The sequence below is a fragment of the Chanos chanos genome, chromosome 9, assembly GCF_902362185.1.
Source record: "Chanos chanos chromosome 9, fChaCha1.1, whole genome shotgun sequence".
Lineage (NCBI taxonomy): Eukaryota > Metazoa > Chordata > Actinopteri > Gonorynchiformes > Chanidae > Chanos > Chanos chanos.
Window position 1 is genome coordinate 7751121 of NC_044503.1, and position 16648 is coordinate 7767768.

The 16648-nt window shown below is 41.9% G+C and overlaps 1 protein-coding gene across 3 annotated transcripts in view; it reads left to right on the forward strand.

Moving 5' to 3' along the window:
* Window positions 1-1529: 1529 nt before the first annotated feature.
* xpr1a (xenotropic and polytropic retrovirus receptor 1a) overlaps window positions 1530-16648 on the forward strand; it is a 57207-nt gene continuing 42088 nt past the window's right edge. For all 3 annotated transcript variants that reach the window (XM_030784471.1, XM_030784470.1, XM_030784472.1), the window contains exons 1-2: window positions 1530-1914; window positions 7140-7191. In XM_030784471.1, coding sequence (XP_030640331.1) covers window positions 1846-1914; window positions 7140-7191 — 121 coding nt within the window. In that variant the 5' untranslated portion in view covers window positions 1530-1845. The remainder of the gene's footprint in view (window positions 1915-7139; window positions 7192-16648) is intronic.

Sequence of the window (16648 nt, forward strand, 5' to 3'; positions counted from 1 at the left end):
AATGCAGTAATAATTTTTGTAGCAAAACTAACCAGCAGACGGCGCTAAATCCATATAATCTGTTAAATTTTAATTTAGCGCGACGCAGCCAGTTAAACTCATCGACCTATTGAACAAATGTAATTTGGTAACACTGGGATTGCGAAAGAACGGATGTTTGTAAATTTCTGTATCCAACCAAATTAGGCTACGGTTTCATTTAGGGTTATGCCCGCACGATCTCCAACCAACTTCGTTTCAGTTTCACGATGGAGATGGTATATCAACAGTTCTCATACTAACAATAATTTCTAATTATTTAATAAGTCAGTAAGACTATTGGTGGTTTTAATGTAGGCCGAATGAAACTGGCTCCCAAACCACGGAACTTTTCAACGTAAAACTGCACATCCTAGAGGGATACATTCAGGAAAAGAAAATAAACTGTATGCACGTAGTCTTTAGATGGTCATAAAACCATAAAACAGCCCACGACTGCATATCTGTCGTACCCTTGCTACATGGTGCAACTACACAGGGCATCTGTGTCATCTTGTCGCAAGTAGCACAGCGATGTTCAAAGCTGTGCGGAACAGTTTGAAAACTCTTGGCGTGTCTCGAAAGAAACAGGATAAGCTACTGCATGTCCCCATCTGTTTCAAAGTCCACAAAGATCTATTATGGTTATACAGCTGTTAAACAGAACTGGAACCCGGACCCGTTTGCTTCCTTAGAATGTTATATTACTGTATTAGAGCACTGCTTGAAAACCTCTATAAAGTCACATATCGTATTTTTTTTATATTGAGGTTGGTTGTTTTCCTATACAATGTCCTACTTACAGCTAAGCACGTTGGCCTGGAAAATCATGCTTGTTAACAAAATAGATCCAAACTTCTGCAGTTAAAAGAAGACAAATGATAAACCATTAAACCACGATACAGAAATGTAAACCAACTGCACGGTCATTTTACTATGAGGTCGTTGCTCATGAAGTGTTTTTCCTTCTCATTTGCAATAACAACAACAACCCACACTAACGATCTCGAATATGTCATTCAGGTGAAATCACCTAGTGATTGGTTTGAGAATAATTTATCAAATGGACTTGATTTGCGGTTTTATTTGTATGCCTACTTCTCTGCTTCATGGCAGCACTGTATTTACAAATGCCTTCATGACTGGCTATAGGAACACGATGGGAATGAGGCAGATGCCAGGAAATTGCCCCATCGTATACAGACTTCTCAGAAACGCGGTCAGCGATGACCTCACCTGACTGTTGCATGCAACTTAAAGTTAAAGTAGCCTAGAGACAAAACTCAGCTCACTCTCAACTCCGCACTATACGGGTCTCCCAGCCGTATTATATGTGTTCTTGTCGAGTGACACAGCTACATTTGTACACTAGCACCGGTAACACTCATGTCAAAGTACTGAGGGCGATATCTCTCCATAAATCCCCATACCGCACAACCGCCTGTCACCGAGCGCTGTGACGCAACCACGTTGTCTGCTCACTGTGATGGCGGACTGCTATTACTTCAGAACTAACCGGAGAGTGGAGAGACAGAGTCCCTCGCTGAGACGTCCTCACTGGCGCTCGGACATTGTCATCTAGCCACCTGTTAGAGGGAGGAGGCCAATCTTATTGTGCGTATTTTGAACGCCATAATTTTCACGAAGTAATATGTGGGACGGGGTGTCTGTGGAGTACTGTACTCGGGACGGCACAGAAGCATATTGCGTGTAGTGCGGCGCAACGCATGCGGACCAGCCACTTGGCTGACAGAAATAACAAAGCTCGAATCAACAAGAAACTGTCCGGTCAGGATTTAAGGAGGCTGAAGAGATTGCTCTGGCAGGATGAAATTTGCAGAGCACCTTTCGGCCCATATTACTCCAGAATGGAGGAAACAGTATATTCAGTACGAGGTAAGTCTTCAATAAAGTTTATGAATGATTTATAATGGACTAATAATAGGTGGAATCAGAGTCACAGCACGCTTTGTCCGTGATGTGTAATTTTTATTACGATCTCACACTATTCTCCCCAGTAAATTTTGCTGTAAACAAAATCCCATAATGTTAGTTGTTAATGAAAATCCCCAAGTCGAATTTAGCTTTTACCAGTTACGAAGTGTAGGGTATTATGCCAGTTTAATCAAACGAGCTCACTGATATGTAAGCAGCTCGCGGAAGTTACCGTCTTTTTTGAGAAGAATCTATTTATTTAGCTGACAAATTTAGGTTACTAATCAGTGATAGAACTCTTAATAAATACGAGACATTTTGTGGTGTATTTAAGTATTGCGGTCCCTTTTATATTGCGTTATGCCAGCTTTCAAAATTTAAACTCAAGAAACATAATGTAATCTAAAGGTGATGTGACAAGTGGAATGACCTTGTTTAATAAAAAAAAAAAAAAAATCTTTTTTTAATTAAAAAGCAATCTAAATGTTCATGGTTGACCCTTGTTTGCGTTTGCCCCCTTTTGTCTTTCAAAGCTGTATTATTAATGGGGAGGATCGCACACCGTGATAACAGTTTTTCAGCAGTCTTTCTAAATTAGCATACCGTCGAGAAGAACTTGTTAAGGATTGTTCTGATGATATTTTTGCATGGCTCCATTAGTAATAGACTTATTTACAACTTTTAATAAATCTAGTTTTATTGCATTAAAGTGCCCATAATCCTTGATTTTGCTTTCTTACCATGGTTTTTGTGTTCCTTTCCTCTCAATTCTCCTTTGACCAGTAACAAAGAGCATCTAGAAAAATGAAATTGATATTCAAGATTTTGATTTGTATTGATATTCAAGTCGCCTTGCGTCAATTAAGGTGTAGCTTGGATATTAAAGCTGGCTATTAGCTAGAACTGCCAGTAGGACTGTTGTGAGAATTTTTGATGATAATTTTGTGCGTTTGAAAAGGCTACCATTCCAGCTGTCGAGAATGTTGGGCAGTTATTTTTGCATTTGAAAGAGATAAGCTCGAGCTGTCCGCTATGATATATGCAAGATTTTAATCGATGTTGCATTACTGTGAAATGAGTAGCCTGCAAGACTGACCAATTATAGACTAATATACATGGGCTCATTTTAACCTCCCTCAACATCTTAGAAGATAGTGGAACGGATTTTCTCACTTATTCTGTGATCATTTAAAAAAAAAAAAGTTTTCTGAAATTCAGTTGAAATGCTTAAGGTGTTAATGACTTTTAAATTCTATTTTGTATTATGAATTATGGCCAGATATCCTCGTCCGACCGTGTATTTATGGAACGCATCACTTTGTTGAACGTTTCTTTGGCTGAAGGGTTTTTTTTGTCCTAAATCAAATTATGTGGACCACTGACCCAAAAAAGAAAATAAATCCTCAAAAATATCAGTTGTCTTCAGCTTTTATTTGTAATGGTCCTTTTGCAGTGTTTTGGGGTGGGGGTGGGGGTGGGGGGGTTGAAACAAACAAACAAACAAAAAAACCCACCTTTTTTTGGGACTAATTTGGTGATATTAGTTTGATGCAGTTTTTTCTGGAGTACAGGATATTGATAGAGCTGTGAAGAGTATTCATTGTTCAGATGGATGGCTATGTTTCATTACTTTTCTCTCACATTATAGCTGTTTTCCATGGGCTCGATGTGTGGTTATTGATCTTGCTGTCAAACCATCAATCTTTTTTGATTTGCTGGGTGATATTGGGTGATGAGAGAATTGGTTTGTTCTTTATGGAGGGTGAGCATCAGGAAATCCTTTGTCTGGAATCTTGAATGAGTAATCAGATTGCTGCAGATCAGCTGCAAACAGGTTCACCACCATGAAATTGGCCCCCAGTGAAAATGCATTCCACTGAAATTCCATGCATTTCAAAGAAAATGAAATCACACAATTCATAACATTAATTGCTGAGATAGTTTAATGAGACTCTGCAAACAAGCAATGCTGTTGGCGTAACATTCATCTGTGAGCAGTCTGTTCGTTTGTTTCATATCTGCAAACTGTGTTGGATTCGCTTGCCTTGTTTTGCTGCATGGATCAGCGTGTCTTATTGCCAGTGCATTTGAAAAGATTTGAATTCGATATAACACCTTTACCCCCCCCCCAAAAAAATCTTAACTGTGTGTGCCTACCCTTTTGTGTGTTGCTATGGACATATGGGTTGAAGTCCAGGCTTGTTTTGCCGTAGGCAGCAGACACTTTGAAGATGCAGACAGTTCAGTGAATCACAGACAGATTTGGATCTCGTGTAGCGTTGAATCGCCTTTGTCTGTCAAGAATTAGAACAGAATTTGCTGCAGTTTGTTTGTCTTAAGTATCTCTGAGAACAGCTCTCATAACAAAGCAAAACATACGGTCTCTGTAATCTCACTCTCCCCAAAGCTCTGTCTTCTAGCCTGTGGCTCCCAGTATCTGTGTACACAAGCCAGTTAGACATAGCCTCGGTGTCCCTGTATAATAAAAGTGGGCTTATGGTTCTCGTTCAAAAAATCGACTGTACTTCTTCTCAGATAATCTACCTCTAACCTCACAAATTTCCCTTGATCGCAAGTGATGCAGTTTTACCTTCTCTCCTCATTTTCTGTTATGAAGACAAACATAAAGAACACCTTCTCTGTGTTTGGATGTGCAACTGGGAGTGGATTTTTCCTGAGAGAGAAAAAGAGAGAGCGAGAGAAAATAAGCTGCTTGGCCGGTGAAAAGATAAATCCCGGAATTGATGAATTGACGAGGTGATTGAGTGATAAATTAATGAAGTCACTTCGCTCTACATCCCATGAATTTTAAACACCTGTTCAGCATGGGAAATCTACCACTCTACATGGGTGATCCAAAGGCATCTGTAAGCGCTGTTCTCACTGTCACCATTTAGCATAGGTCTGGACCAGACACAGTACCACCACTACATCATAACAAAATGTATATGTTTTGTACACATATAACCTTTAACAACTGAGGATTCATACACAATTAATGGTCTGTTGTTTTGTGGGGGAGTTCTGTAGGTCAGAGCTCTTGTTTTAGGCTCTTGGGTTTTTTTGGAGGGGGACCAGAGAGAGCCGGAGCCCATGGCTGACGGAGGTGTCGTTGCAGAGAGCTGTAGATGGCTGTGTGCTGGGTGGAGAGGGCAGGGCTGTAGCGTGGGTGACCAAATGAAGTGTTTCTTTGTGTTCGAGCCTCTGCCATCATCAGATCATCTGCGTGGGCTAATCTATGCACAACAATGCATGGGAAACCTAATTACCGCCGTCAGAATATGCGACCATGTTACGTGATATCACAACACATCTCATGCAATGAGTGGTGTCGAATGATATGTTGATAGTGCTAAGAACTTTTGTTTTTGTGTTCGTTTTTCATTCATTCAGACTGGTTGCATTTTTTTGGTATTGTAAGCGATGAAAATGTAAGCGAAACAATGTGAAACTGGAATTCAGAACTAATGTCATAGTAATGAAATGAGGATTGTTTGTTTGAGATCAATGATATTTTATAATTTGTGTATTTTGTGTAATCTCGTAGTGATAAGCCAACCATCAAAACCATTTTTGTAATTGAACAGGACAGCATTTCTGCATTCTCATTATAATGTATGGATCCTACTGCGAGGACAGTAGAGACATGCTGATCTGTCAAACACACACACACACACGCTCACACACACACACACACACACACACACACACACACTCACACACGGCCCTTTCTGCACTGTCCCACTGGGATGACATCTGCTGCCAGGCTTACTGGCCACACAGATCTACTTGGGATCTGGGCAGATCTGCAGACCTGTGCATGTTCACACACACACACACACACACACACACACACACACACACACACACACACACACACACATCAGTGCTGCAGTAGAAAATGAACTTTGCATGGTGCGAGCACATTGACATACTTATATTGTACCTGCTATTTGATTCTATCACACTGCTGTATGATGTGAATACATCTGAGAAAATGCCACCTTCGCTGTGAACCATTATTGCTTTGTTATTTCTACATGATGGATCCGCCATCTTGACAAATGTGTTCTGACTCCAGTCGCTGCTGTGTTTGTTAAGGTCTGGCCTCGTTATGAAACATGACAGGTGGTCTCAGATTGTTTCAGCACTCCTGTGTTAGATTTTATACCATTAAGCTGCTGGTGAATGTTTTTCTCGGCTTAGAAAGGTCAGTGTAAATTCAAACTCCCCTTTGTGGAGTAAAAACATTCCTCTCTGCCTTTTATATTGATTGGATAATTTCCCACTCAGACAGCACCTTGTGTAGTTTCCTGCTGAGCTGCCTTTCTGATGAGCTTTGATTGCATAGCTAAGCTGAAAATTCCAGTTTCCAATTACGTAAAGGTAACTCACCTCGCAAAAGATGGTCTTTTGTAAGTTTTTCCCAGTTGATGTCGAAACCCTCACGTACAAACTGTTAACACTCAAAAAATCGAATGTGTCGGTGTTACTGTAGAGCCTGATTCAACAGCCCAAACAGCTGAAACAATGTTTATTATGGCAAATGACCATAGTATCATAAAATCAAGCGTTTTCAATTTAGCGCTATTGCTTCTGAGATCAGTTTATCAAAACGCCTCAGGGTGGGCACGCAGGACTATGTGTGTGTGGAGTTCCAACTCTGTCAGGCTGCACGGCCCAGCTGAGAAGAACAGCCCCCCAGTTGCCCAGCAGTTTCCATTATCTGCAAGGTCAAAGGTACTGGGGAAAATAGGCTAAGCCCACTTTCTGACTGCTTATGTTTCACCGTCTCTATGCATTTTAATGTGCGAGCTTCAAAGGACGTCGTTTCCTAACGTCTTAAACTGTCCAAAAAAAAAAAAAGAAGTCCGAAGACTCAAGTCCTATAATAAAATCCAGATATTATCTTAGATCGTCTGCAAAAGCCTGCCCCTCAAGTTATTGCGGCAGTTTAACTCCGAAAACCTCAGATTTCATCTTGTCTGCGGTGTCGCACATTTTAGCTCCTTCTGAATCAAGCAACAGCACTTGAAAACAAAGAGCGTATAACAGTCAATCTAATTGGTCATTTAATTACACTGCTATTATGATATAATTATAAGAACATGCTGTACGTTTATGTGCCGTTGGTGACGGTCATAGGGTCTAATCTCATCATTAATTTTTTCTGTTTTCCACGCCAGGCTTTCAAGGAGATGCTGTATGCGGCTCAAGACCAAGCCCCCTCCATAGAAGGTAAGGAGACTCCCTGTCCTGGACAGAAAGGCCCAGCGCTGTAACAGGCCCTGTTTTGCCACCCAAGAATAAACCCTCCCCTGCTATAAATAGGGTGAAGTTCAAGCACCCCCATAGGCTCTTCCACCCCCCCCCCCCCACCTGACGAGCCGGTGACACGGGCGGCGTATCGGGGAAGGGCTGCGGCTATAATTAATATAGAACGTCGCTCTGCTGCTGCTGCTGCTGATATGTGACAACGTGGAGAGTTAGTACGTAGACTGGGGCGACAGCAAAGCGACGTCCAACGGGGAATAAACAAAGTTCTTAGGTTCCGCGGCACTATGTCACCGAGTGACGCTCACGGGCATGGAAAACCATTCCTTAAGAGTGAGACAGGCACTTACACAGATGGAGTCATTGAATCACTGGCTTTTACGCACGGTGCTTTTTCTTTTTTCGCTTGACTCACAAAGGCATGGAAAAAGGAAAGCCTTTCACACCTGCTACGACTGTGGAGTCCATATAAGTTCATCTCCTGTCCTGTCTGCATTCTGGGTTTTGTGTTCACGAGGGCATGTAGACAAATAGAGTTTGAACTTGAATGGTCATTGAAATATCGTAAGCGCAGGTCAACGTCTGACGTTCAGACAGAGGGCAGTGTGTGCTTTCAGCCCCTTCAAATTTCACTTTTTATAAAGCAAACCTGCATTTGCAAACACATGTTGATCAGAACTGTGTAAAAACAGGCATAGGATATTCTAGGCCATGGAAATTTCCTATTTATCACGTAATTCCCTCTCAAGAGCAAAAATAGATAAGTAAAGTAAACTGAACTAAACTAAACTGAAGTGAGTGATTCAACACTATGGGTTATCTGGAAGACAAGGATTCGTGTGGCAGCCCATTTATTATAGTAGAGCCAGGTTTCTGTGAGACATGAATTGTGTTTTTAAGGGTTACATATATGTCAAGGGACCGGTCTATGATTCCCTGTCATTCCCTGTCACTGCATAAGAAAGATGTTCTTTCCAGTCAGTGATTCCGTATCTGCCCATGTCTTTTTGAGTGTCTGTGTGTGTGTGTGTGTGTGCGTGTAAAAACCACTCTTCCGACAAGGCAGGAAAGCAAAGAAGTTGGCATATCTGCCTGACAGAATAAGAGATTGATTCAGCTCTGTAAAAAGCTCTTGGAAGTGAAGGGAGGAAACAAGAACCGCATTTAAAGTGATGAAGGGCAGAAACCGGCTGCAGAAACCAGGTCGTCTTCTGTGATCCGTTTTTCACAGTAATGTAAAAATAAATGTTTCCCGTTACACTCTGATGGGACACCGTACATTTGAAAGACTTATTTCTGATGCGCTGCCATTGTACAGTAATTTTTAACATCTTGTTTTCTGAAGTACATTGCAATCTGAGGAAAGTTATCCGTTAGTGAATGTGTTAGGTCACCATACCATAAATACATTCCCAATTAAGGATGTGTGAAAGGGTGTATAGCTGTCTGGAGAATCAGAGACAATGCTTAACCTTATTATCTGTCTCTGATAATGTTATTATCACTATATGACTCATCGCTGTCATTGCTAGGTTTTGATGGGCTCATCTGATTATGATATTATCAGTGCATAGATGGTGCTGCGGATGAATGATACATGTGTATTTTCGGGTAATCCAATTAAATTTAGTGTAGGAATGAAAATAGGACGTTGCAGATTATTATTAGAGAATCATTAAATTAGAATCAGTTGACATAACTTCTTGATTCAGAGCAATTCATTTACAACCTTCTAATGATAAATGAAAATAAGAAGAAATGATAATTTGCCTCTCACAGAGAGACGCTGCCAACGCTTTATTGCAAAAAAAACATAACGACAAACACATATTTATCACATCTACACGTGTAACAGTATAAGTAGCAGATAAAAAACCTGCTATCTAATTATCTTCGACTTTTTGCCGGCGCTATTGGACTTTGCTTTCAGGGGGAAGGTGTGAGAGTTTTATGGAGGATGCTTTTCAGCATGCGCATTTGTCATTCAGCGAGTTTCCTTCGATGATCGTGGCCCTGTTAGACAGGGCTGTCCGCACTCTCACACCGGTTTTACTATAGCGATTTTTAAGCGATGTCCGGGATAAAGTAGTTTATCCCGGACATCGCTTAAAAATCTCACACGCGCTGTAAGGGTTGTCATTTTGAGCTCCTTACACCCCCCCCCCCCCCCCCCCCCCCCCCCCACCCCACTCCACTCCACCACCCCCACCCTCACCCTGAAATCCCTTTGATGTCCCCTGTGTTGTAGAGGGTGTCGAATAGATGGAGGAAACCAATGAGGAGCGGTGAGAAATTGCGTTTGTTACCCGGAGGAAAGCGACCGGTGTTTATTGAAGCTCCTGTAAAGCTGACTTAATATTTACTTTTTATATGAAGTACAAGTCTAACCTGGATTTTATTACACAGAGAGCTTACTGCAGCATTTCTCCTCGTATAAACCTTTAGCGTCAGACTGTGTTTAGATCAAAAGTGATGATTTTATTAAATAACTCCCCATGAAACCCTAATTACCACATTTTGATTCACGATATATATATTTTTTTCTTCTCGCTGCTCCGTGAATATAAGATTTGGTATTCTCTGAGCGCACTGGTGCCTCAGGGAGACAATTTATTGGGTTATTGCTGAAACCCTCTCCCTGACCCCGCTATCTGATATAGTGATACTAGAGTTTCCACATGGAGAAGGGAGCACTTCAAAAGCATCTTTCCGACTTCCTCATACAGAGCTGTCAACCCTGCCGGTACACGTAATCCAACTCCGCATTCGTGCTAACACTTTTGAACATGGCTACGGACAGTTATAGTCCTCAAGGATTAGACGGTCCTAAAAGATTTATAAAGCCTGTGAAGGACTAAATGAAATATCTAAAGTCAATTCTGTGACACTAAAAAAAGGGAATGTCCAAAAGGTTATGCAGTGAGATTTCAAGCACTTTGTTAATTTGCCTGCATGTCCAGTGACGCTTGTTTACCGTTACTGTTCTCAGGCTCACAGTTTTCAGTGGTCAGGTACTACGGTGCCCTTTGAAAGATTTTTTTGTCCCCAAATTTGGAAGGTCCAAACAAGGAGTGGACAGCTATGTTTACACAGACACATCCAAACTGTATGAGGTGAATATACGGGGCTATGTCCACTGATTAACCATTAAAGGAGGGTCGCAGGTCGGGTCACATGATGTAAGAGTGACACTTTACAGATTGACTGTCGCCCCCCTGTTCTCATGTCGGTCAGGTAAAATGAACCCGGGTAATTTGAGAACTAACATCAGACGTTAACATCTCGTCGGACGATTGTTTTGTTTTCAAATCCCGTTTCTGAATTTCAAAGGTAAGTTATTTTTTTTCCCCAACCTGGCGTTTAAGTAAAGCCTCTCGAGCTCAGCCGACAGAGAGGTAAAACAAGCAAAAAACCGGTGACATTCCCAGCCATGTTTCGTCCCGTGTTAGACGTCATGATAAAATGTGTCAGCTCCAGCTTATTTGTCACGAGTGTAATTAAAAGGGCCGTCCGTGTCTCCCCTGTATCTTTGTGGATTTAAGGTCCTGTATGGCATTTAACCTCCACTGAAAGCTTTTTGTCTGGCTCACCAGTAGTAATTAAAGAGGACTTTGCTGCACAAGAGAAAAAAAAAAATAAAGGAGTAACAGCTGGGCAGCGTTTAGGGGTCCTCTGACTATTTGGCCAAAAAAAAAAAAAAAAAAAAATGGACTGCTCACAAGTGCAATTGAATTAACCCCAGCAGAGATTTGTAAGCTTTAAGAGCAGATAAAAACAACAATGAGAAGAATTTGTTGTCCTCCACAGCCATTTGGCTGGGTGAGGTGCCAGAAACTGGAGAGGGTTTTGGTGGGGCATTGTGTCTGTGTGGTCCCAGGAGTGGGTAGGGCAACCCTGCCCCCCCGCGCCCCCTGCGCCCCACCCCGCCCCCTGCTCCCCACCCCATCGCTCACTGACGTGGGGGAAGGGTGCTCCTCTGTTGACTACTGGCAAAAGGAGTCAGTGATCTCCTTGAGAGATGATACAAATATTAATACAAGATTCAGAATTTTCAGAAGTTTCAGTTGTCTATGACTATTCTTATATTGGTCTATTATTTTATTTATTTATTTATTTATTTATTTATGGTGAGATAAAATCCCACAAAATAATTAGACCATTATTAAACCACTGAAGGTAATTCTATATCGTCTGCTTCTTTCCAGCCCCTCTCCCTCTGTCTCTCTGTCTCTGTCTCTTTCTCTGTCTGTCTGTCTGTCTGTCTTTCTGTCTCCCTCTCTCTCTCTGTCCTGTGTCTCTGTCGTCTCTCCTGTAGTGGATAAGCTGATTTTGTCTTGAATCTCCTCTCTGGTAGCTCCTGTGCCCTCACACTCTTTTAATGTTTAATGCCGTTGAATCAATAAGGACAGAGAAGCAATTTTGGTGCAACTTTCAGCCCCCTCCTGGTTTACTTCCTGCAGGCGGGCTCCTTTAGCACACCTCAGATAATTGAATAGACAAAGAAAGGAAAATCTCCCAGATTAAATTGTGCAGAGAGAGAGAGAGAGAGAGAGAGAGAGAGAGAGAGAGCAGATGAAAGTAGCACAGAAAGAAGTATCGGACGTTATTACTTTTTTTTTTTTTTTTATTCTTGTAACCTGGCTGCGGTTGGGGGTTAGTGACTTGTTGAGGCGATGATCTTGTCGGAGCTTGCCGGCTGGCCTGATGGTGTCGGTCATTTGGAGCAGAGCAGGGCTCTTGTCAGAGGGGAGGCTTAGAGCAGCTTGTTTCCTGCTGTGTGAGCAGCCAGTGCAATTAGCGTTCCCACCTTGTTCTGATCAAAGAGCATCCAACATTCCCGCTCACATCTCCTGCACGGCTCGGAACGCCTTTAAATCATGATCACACACGACCGCGGACTAAATTTACAGCTCCTTTTAAAATAATAGTAGGCAACTTAAAAAAAAAAAAAAGACACGCTAAAATCGGCCGACATCAGCATGTGATACGTTTAATTTAGGAGTACAATTAATGTGATGGATGTAATCTTCTTAATTAATGCTGTAGAGTAAATCACGTCGTATCTCTGCGCTGAATGAAAAGGCTTGCGACCAGTTGCGGCCAGTCTCCATTTTGTTAGCCTCTTGCTTTGACAGACACGGTTACGCGCTATTTTGAAAGGCGGTGTTATTTTCTTTGTCGTTGTTATTCCGCTCACGTGTGAAGGTAGAGCAGCTGTCACTCTGGGGATGGCCGAGGTGGGAGCCCCCCGGTGCAGATCCGGGGCTGGAAAACTCCCCGGCAGCGGCGCCGGCCCCAAGGACACGGGGCCGTGTTCAAGGGGCCAGTAGCTTAGCAGCCCAGTTCACCCACCAGCTTGCATTATTGATGTGCAGCTTTACAAGCTGCTACTCCGATTTGGATCAACACACTAATTGTGTCGGTCGGTTTGGTTTTTTTTGTTGTCTCCTCCTTGTCTCTTTATAAGCACACAAACACATACACTCTATCTCTGCTATGTTAACAGAAAGCTTTTTCTGCTGTGTGCTTTTATATCTAGGGGTGAAAAAAAAAATCATAAAACTGCGAGGGGGAACATATCCAACGTCACGTGGATTGTTAAAGAATATTGCAGAAGAGGGCTTTTAAGACTTTAAAGCTTTGAAGATACTGAGGAAGAAACTGAGGAGTCAATAAAGATTGGAGAGGAAGAGATAGAAGCTCACAGATGGATGGAGGTAAAGTGCTAATAGCTGCTGGAGAGTGATGGATATAAATGATTCGGCGCTGAAAGGATGCGTTCTCGGTCTCTCCACGTCCATCCGCCCCGGGTCGTGCGGTCTATGGATCCTGGGCTGGCCGAAGAGCACGCGGAAGGCGCTCCAGTTAAGACAGCAGACCGTCTGGAGGATCCCGAAGCTCATCCCAAATGCAGGCTCTGCATTAGTGCTACAGTGCACCAAGCTGAAGAAGAAGAGGAAAAAGAAGGAGAAGAAGAAGAGGGGGGGGGGACAGAATAGATGAAAGTCTCCCCATCCATTATTCATCTGTGAATTACATCTTGGCTGAATGGTGTTGGGGTGGGGGGGGGGGGGGTTGGCGAGCAGAGGGTGAGAGGGTGGAAGGGTTAGTGGGGGGGTTATTGGTGCTCATGCTAGTCAAGGTCTTGGAGGAGAATCAGCACTTAGCCTTTTAAGGCTTCTCAGACAGCTTTATGGTGTTCCGCTGGCATTTTTCCTCATGGTAGGTTCAATTATAAAAGAGGACCCCCGTTAAAGTCTTACTCATGGGAGTCTGTTTGGGGAGGGGGGTATGACTGTACGAGTTCAAAAACAGTGAGACCTCTTTTAGTGTACTCTAAACGGACAATGGGAGTTGCAGTTGATTTCCCTGGTTTTATTCAGTCCTCAGTTCCAAATATTACTTTGTCCTGTATGTTTTCATATTTGTTTAGGGTGTATTAGGAAACAGATATTGGAGGCATTCATTTTATATAATATATATAAATATATTATAAATGTAACCTTTTTTGTGGGAAATATATTTGCTTTTTTGTGCACTGTTGACTCCATGTATGTCAATATGATTTTCATCATCACTCCATAGATTCTGTGCACTGATAGATATTTCTTGCCTTGTCTGTGCTATGCAATGCAGAACCAATTTCAATTTTATGGATAGCGATATGCTTCATGAACCAAACAAAGGAAAAACGAGAGAGGAAATAAAAGGGGGGGGGGGCCAATGAATATCTCTGAAAAGAAAAAAAGAAGTAAAATGTCGTGGCTCGGTGAAAAGTCAGCTTCCCTTCACACTGAGACACACACATTGACACACATGTATTGAAGGAGGCAGGAGGTAAGGCTTGTCTATAGGAGGGGACAGAGAGGCCATATGTTCAAGTATTTCCAGCGAAAACAAAAAGAGGATATTTTTCCTTTCTCATTTTCGACATAGCCGCCTGTTTCAATGTTGTGCGTTTTTTTCACACAGCATCTACAAACTCTGAAATTAAGGTCGAACTACCTCATCGCGCCGACTCGGATCAGACGCGGTGGTCAGTTCAGAAGGCAATCTCGTCTCATCTATTTCAATCACGTCTATATTTAAAGAGTATTACCCATTAGGGAAATCAATCTTCCACTCTCTTTACATATGGAGAGTTTGTTTCATTTTTCCAAGGGCATTGTTTCCTTCTACACATGTATTTGTATTTGCAGTGAAGTGAAGGAAAAGATTGTCCTTCAGTCTGCTGGTCTGTCACAGCGTCCATGTTGGCTCAGAGGAGATAGCTGGAGACAGAAACCTGATTGGTTCTCATGGGTCTCCTGGGTCCGCTGCTGTCGAACACACTGCTGTTGCTTTGAGGCCTGCAGTCTTCCACGGATTCACATTTAATCTATATTCTAATTGTCCCTCTCATCAGGGAGCGCAGAGGTCCTCGTATCTTTTACTCAGGAGCGAGAAACGGAAACTAAGGAAATGGAAGATGGTTTTGTGTCCTTTGAAACTAAAATTGTTGTTGTTACAAAAATCATTTCGGGCATGATTGTTCCTAAGCGTTTCTCAAACCTTTAGTTTTGGTACCAGTCATTTTAGTCACCTTGGCCTGTTAGCATAGCCATGATAGGAAACACATTATTTAACCTTTTTTTTCCCCCCTCTTCTGTGCTAAATTTATCCCGGCACCCCTGTGAGTTGAAGCAGGTGGGCTTAAATTGAGTTTTACCCCCTGGGACGGTGTGTGTATATGTGTGTGTGTGTGTGTGTGTGTGTGTGTGTGTGTGTTTGTGTGAGTGTATGCATGTTCATGTGATGAGTGAAGGGGAGAGGTGTGTGTTCCTGTTTCTCTTTCATGCTTCACCGTAGCCCCTGGCTAAAACGGGAGAGGAGAGACACTGTTGACATTGACAGTAATTGGAAGACAGTAGAGCAGGGAGGTAGTGAACCCCTTAGATGGGCTAGTGATGCCACTGATAAGTGCTTTCACTGCACCTCTCCAAAACTATACACGACTGACAAAGTTCATGAAAAACAGCTATGAGAAAGTACTATAAACTTTGAAATGCATGTTGTAAAATTTAGGACTATTTCTTTTTACCCCCTTAATCATCCACCAAAAAGATTCAGCTATTTTGTTCTGCCCAGCCATATTTCATATCCAGGGTCCTAAGGCACAGCAGGAAAGTAGAGTATGAATAATTTATGGTTATTGTTCCCAGTCAGTTTGATTTATATTAAATGATGAATTATTAACCTATCACAGGATAGGAAATGCAGCCACCTCGTTGGTGTCCTTTCCTGTGGTCTTTAATTACTATTCTGGAGATTAAAAAGTTGATGAAGTATCATATGGATTGTGTTGTTAGAATTCAAAATGGCCCAAGTCACTTTTGCAATTGAGAAGCTTTTTGACTGAAATGATTATTTTTTGTATATCTGATACTGAGTATTTATACTCAGACAGAGTTCGCCTCTTGAATGGTTCATTTTATAAAAACTGCTTTTGTGATACCTGGAACTAAAGGAAGGTTGGCTGCTCCTTTATAGTGAAGAATACTCCAAACACATACTCCCTCATAGCTTTTTCAGCTGTTAGACATGTTTTTAAATACGAGTTGCTTAATGCAGTTGTGTAGTTCTTCGAGCTGAATTTCAGCTCTAATAATTGTCAACAATTTGCATTATCCATCCCAGCCATATGCTTGCTTGAGGAAATATGCATATTTCATCACGTCCACAGCTTGTGGGTAATATATTCAAGACGAGTATTAATAATAACCAATTACCAGACTAACATGATTTTAATCCTGCGTCAGAGCTTTTACACCACGTACAGATGGCTCTCCAAAAAAAACCCATGGGACGCAGGGGTGGAGCCGAATAGCAAACAAGAAGTATCAAACCAACCAATAGGGAGAGACCCTAATATGGTTACACTGATTGAATACTCTAACCTCTATGCAGAGACACCATAACAACCAATCAGCAGATTTCCTCCTAAACATGCCTGAGAGGTTTTTTGTTTTTTTTTTCCCCAGTCCTGATGATAATTCAGAATCTATTTCCTGAATTTAACTCAGTATTGCTCCAGGTTTGAGCCGGTCGTTCGTGATTTGTTCCACTTTTCATGATTTGAAAGTCACAATAAATACTGAGGTAATGCTTGAAACTAGTTATCTGAAGAACAGAAATAGCTTTGTTGGCTCAGGTGAAATACAGATTGTTCTGTCGTAGTGTGTTTGGTATGTAATTATCACCATGGTGGTGTGTGACAAGTGTTAAAATGCATACTATCAACATAATATTCCTGCTAGCTGAGGCTGATCAGGTGAAGCTCTCTGACTGCTGACGTTTGATGAGGTAAATGGCTGAAAGTCTGTCTGTTCGAGAAATAATGATCTCTCTATTGCTCTCTGTCTTTCTCTCTCTCACTCTCTCT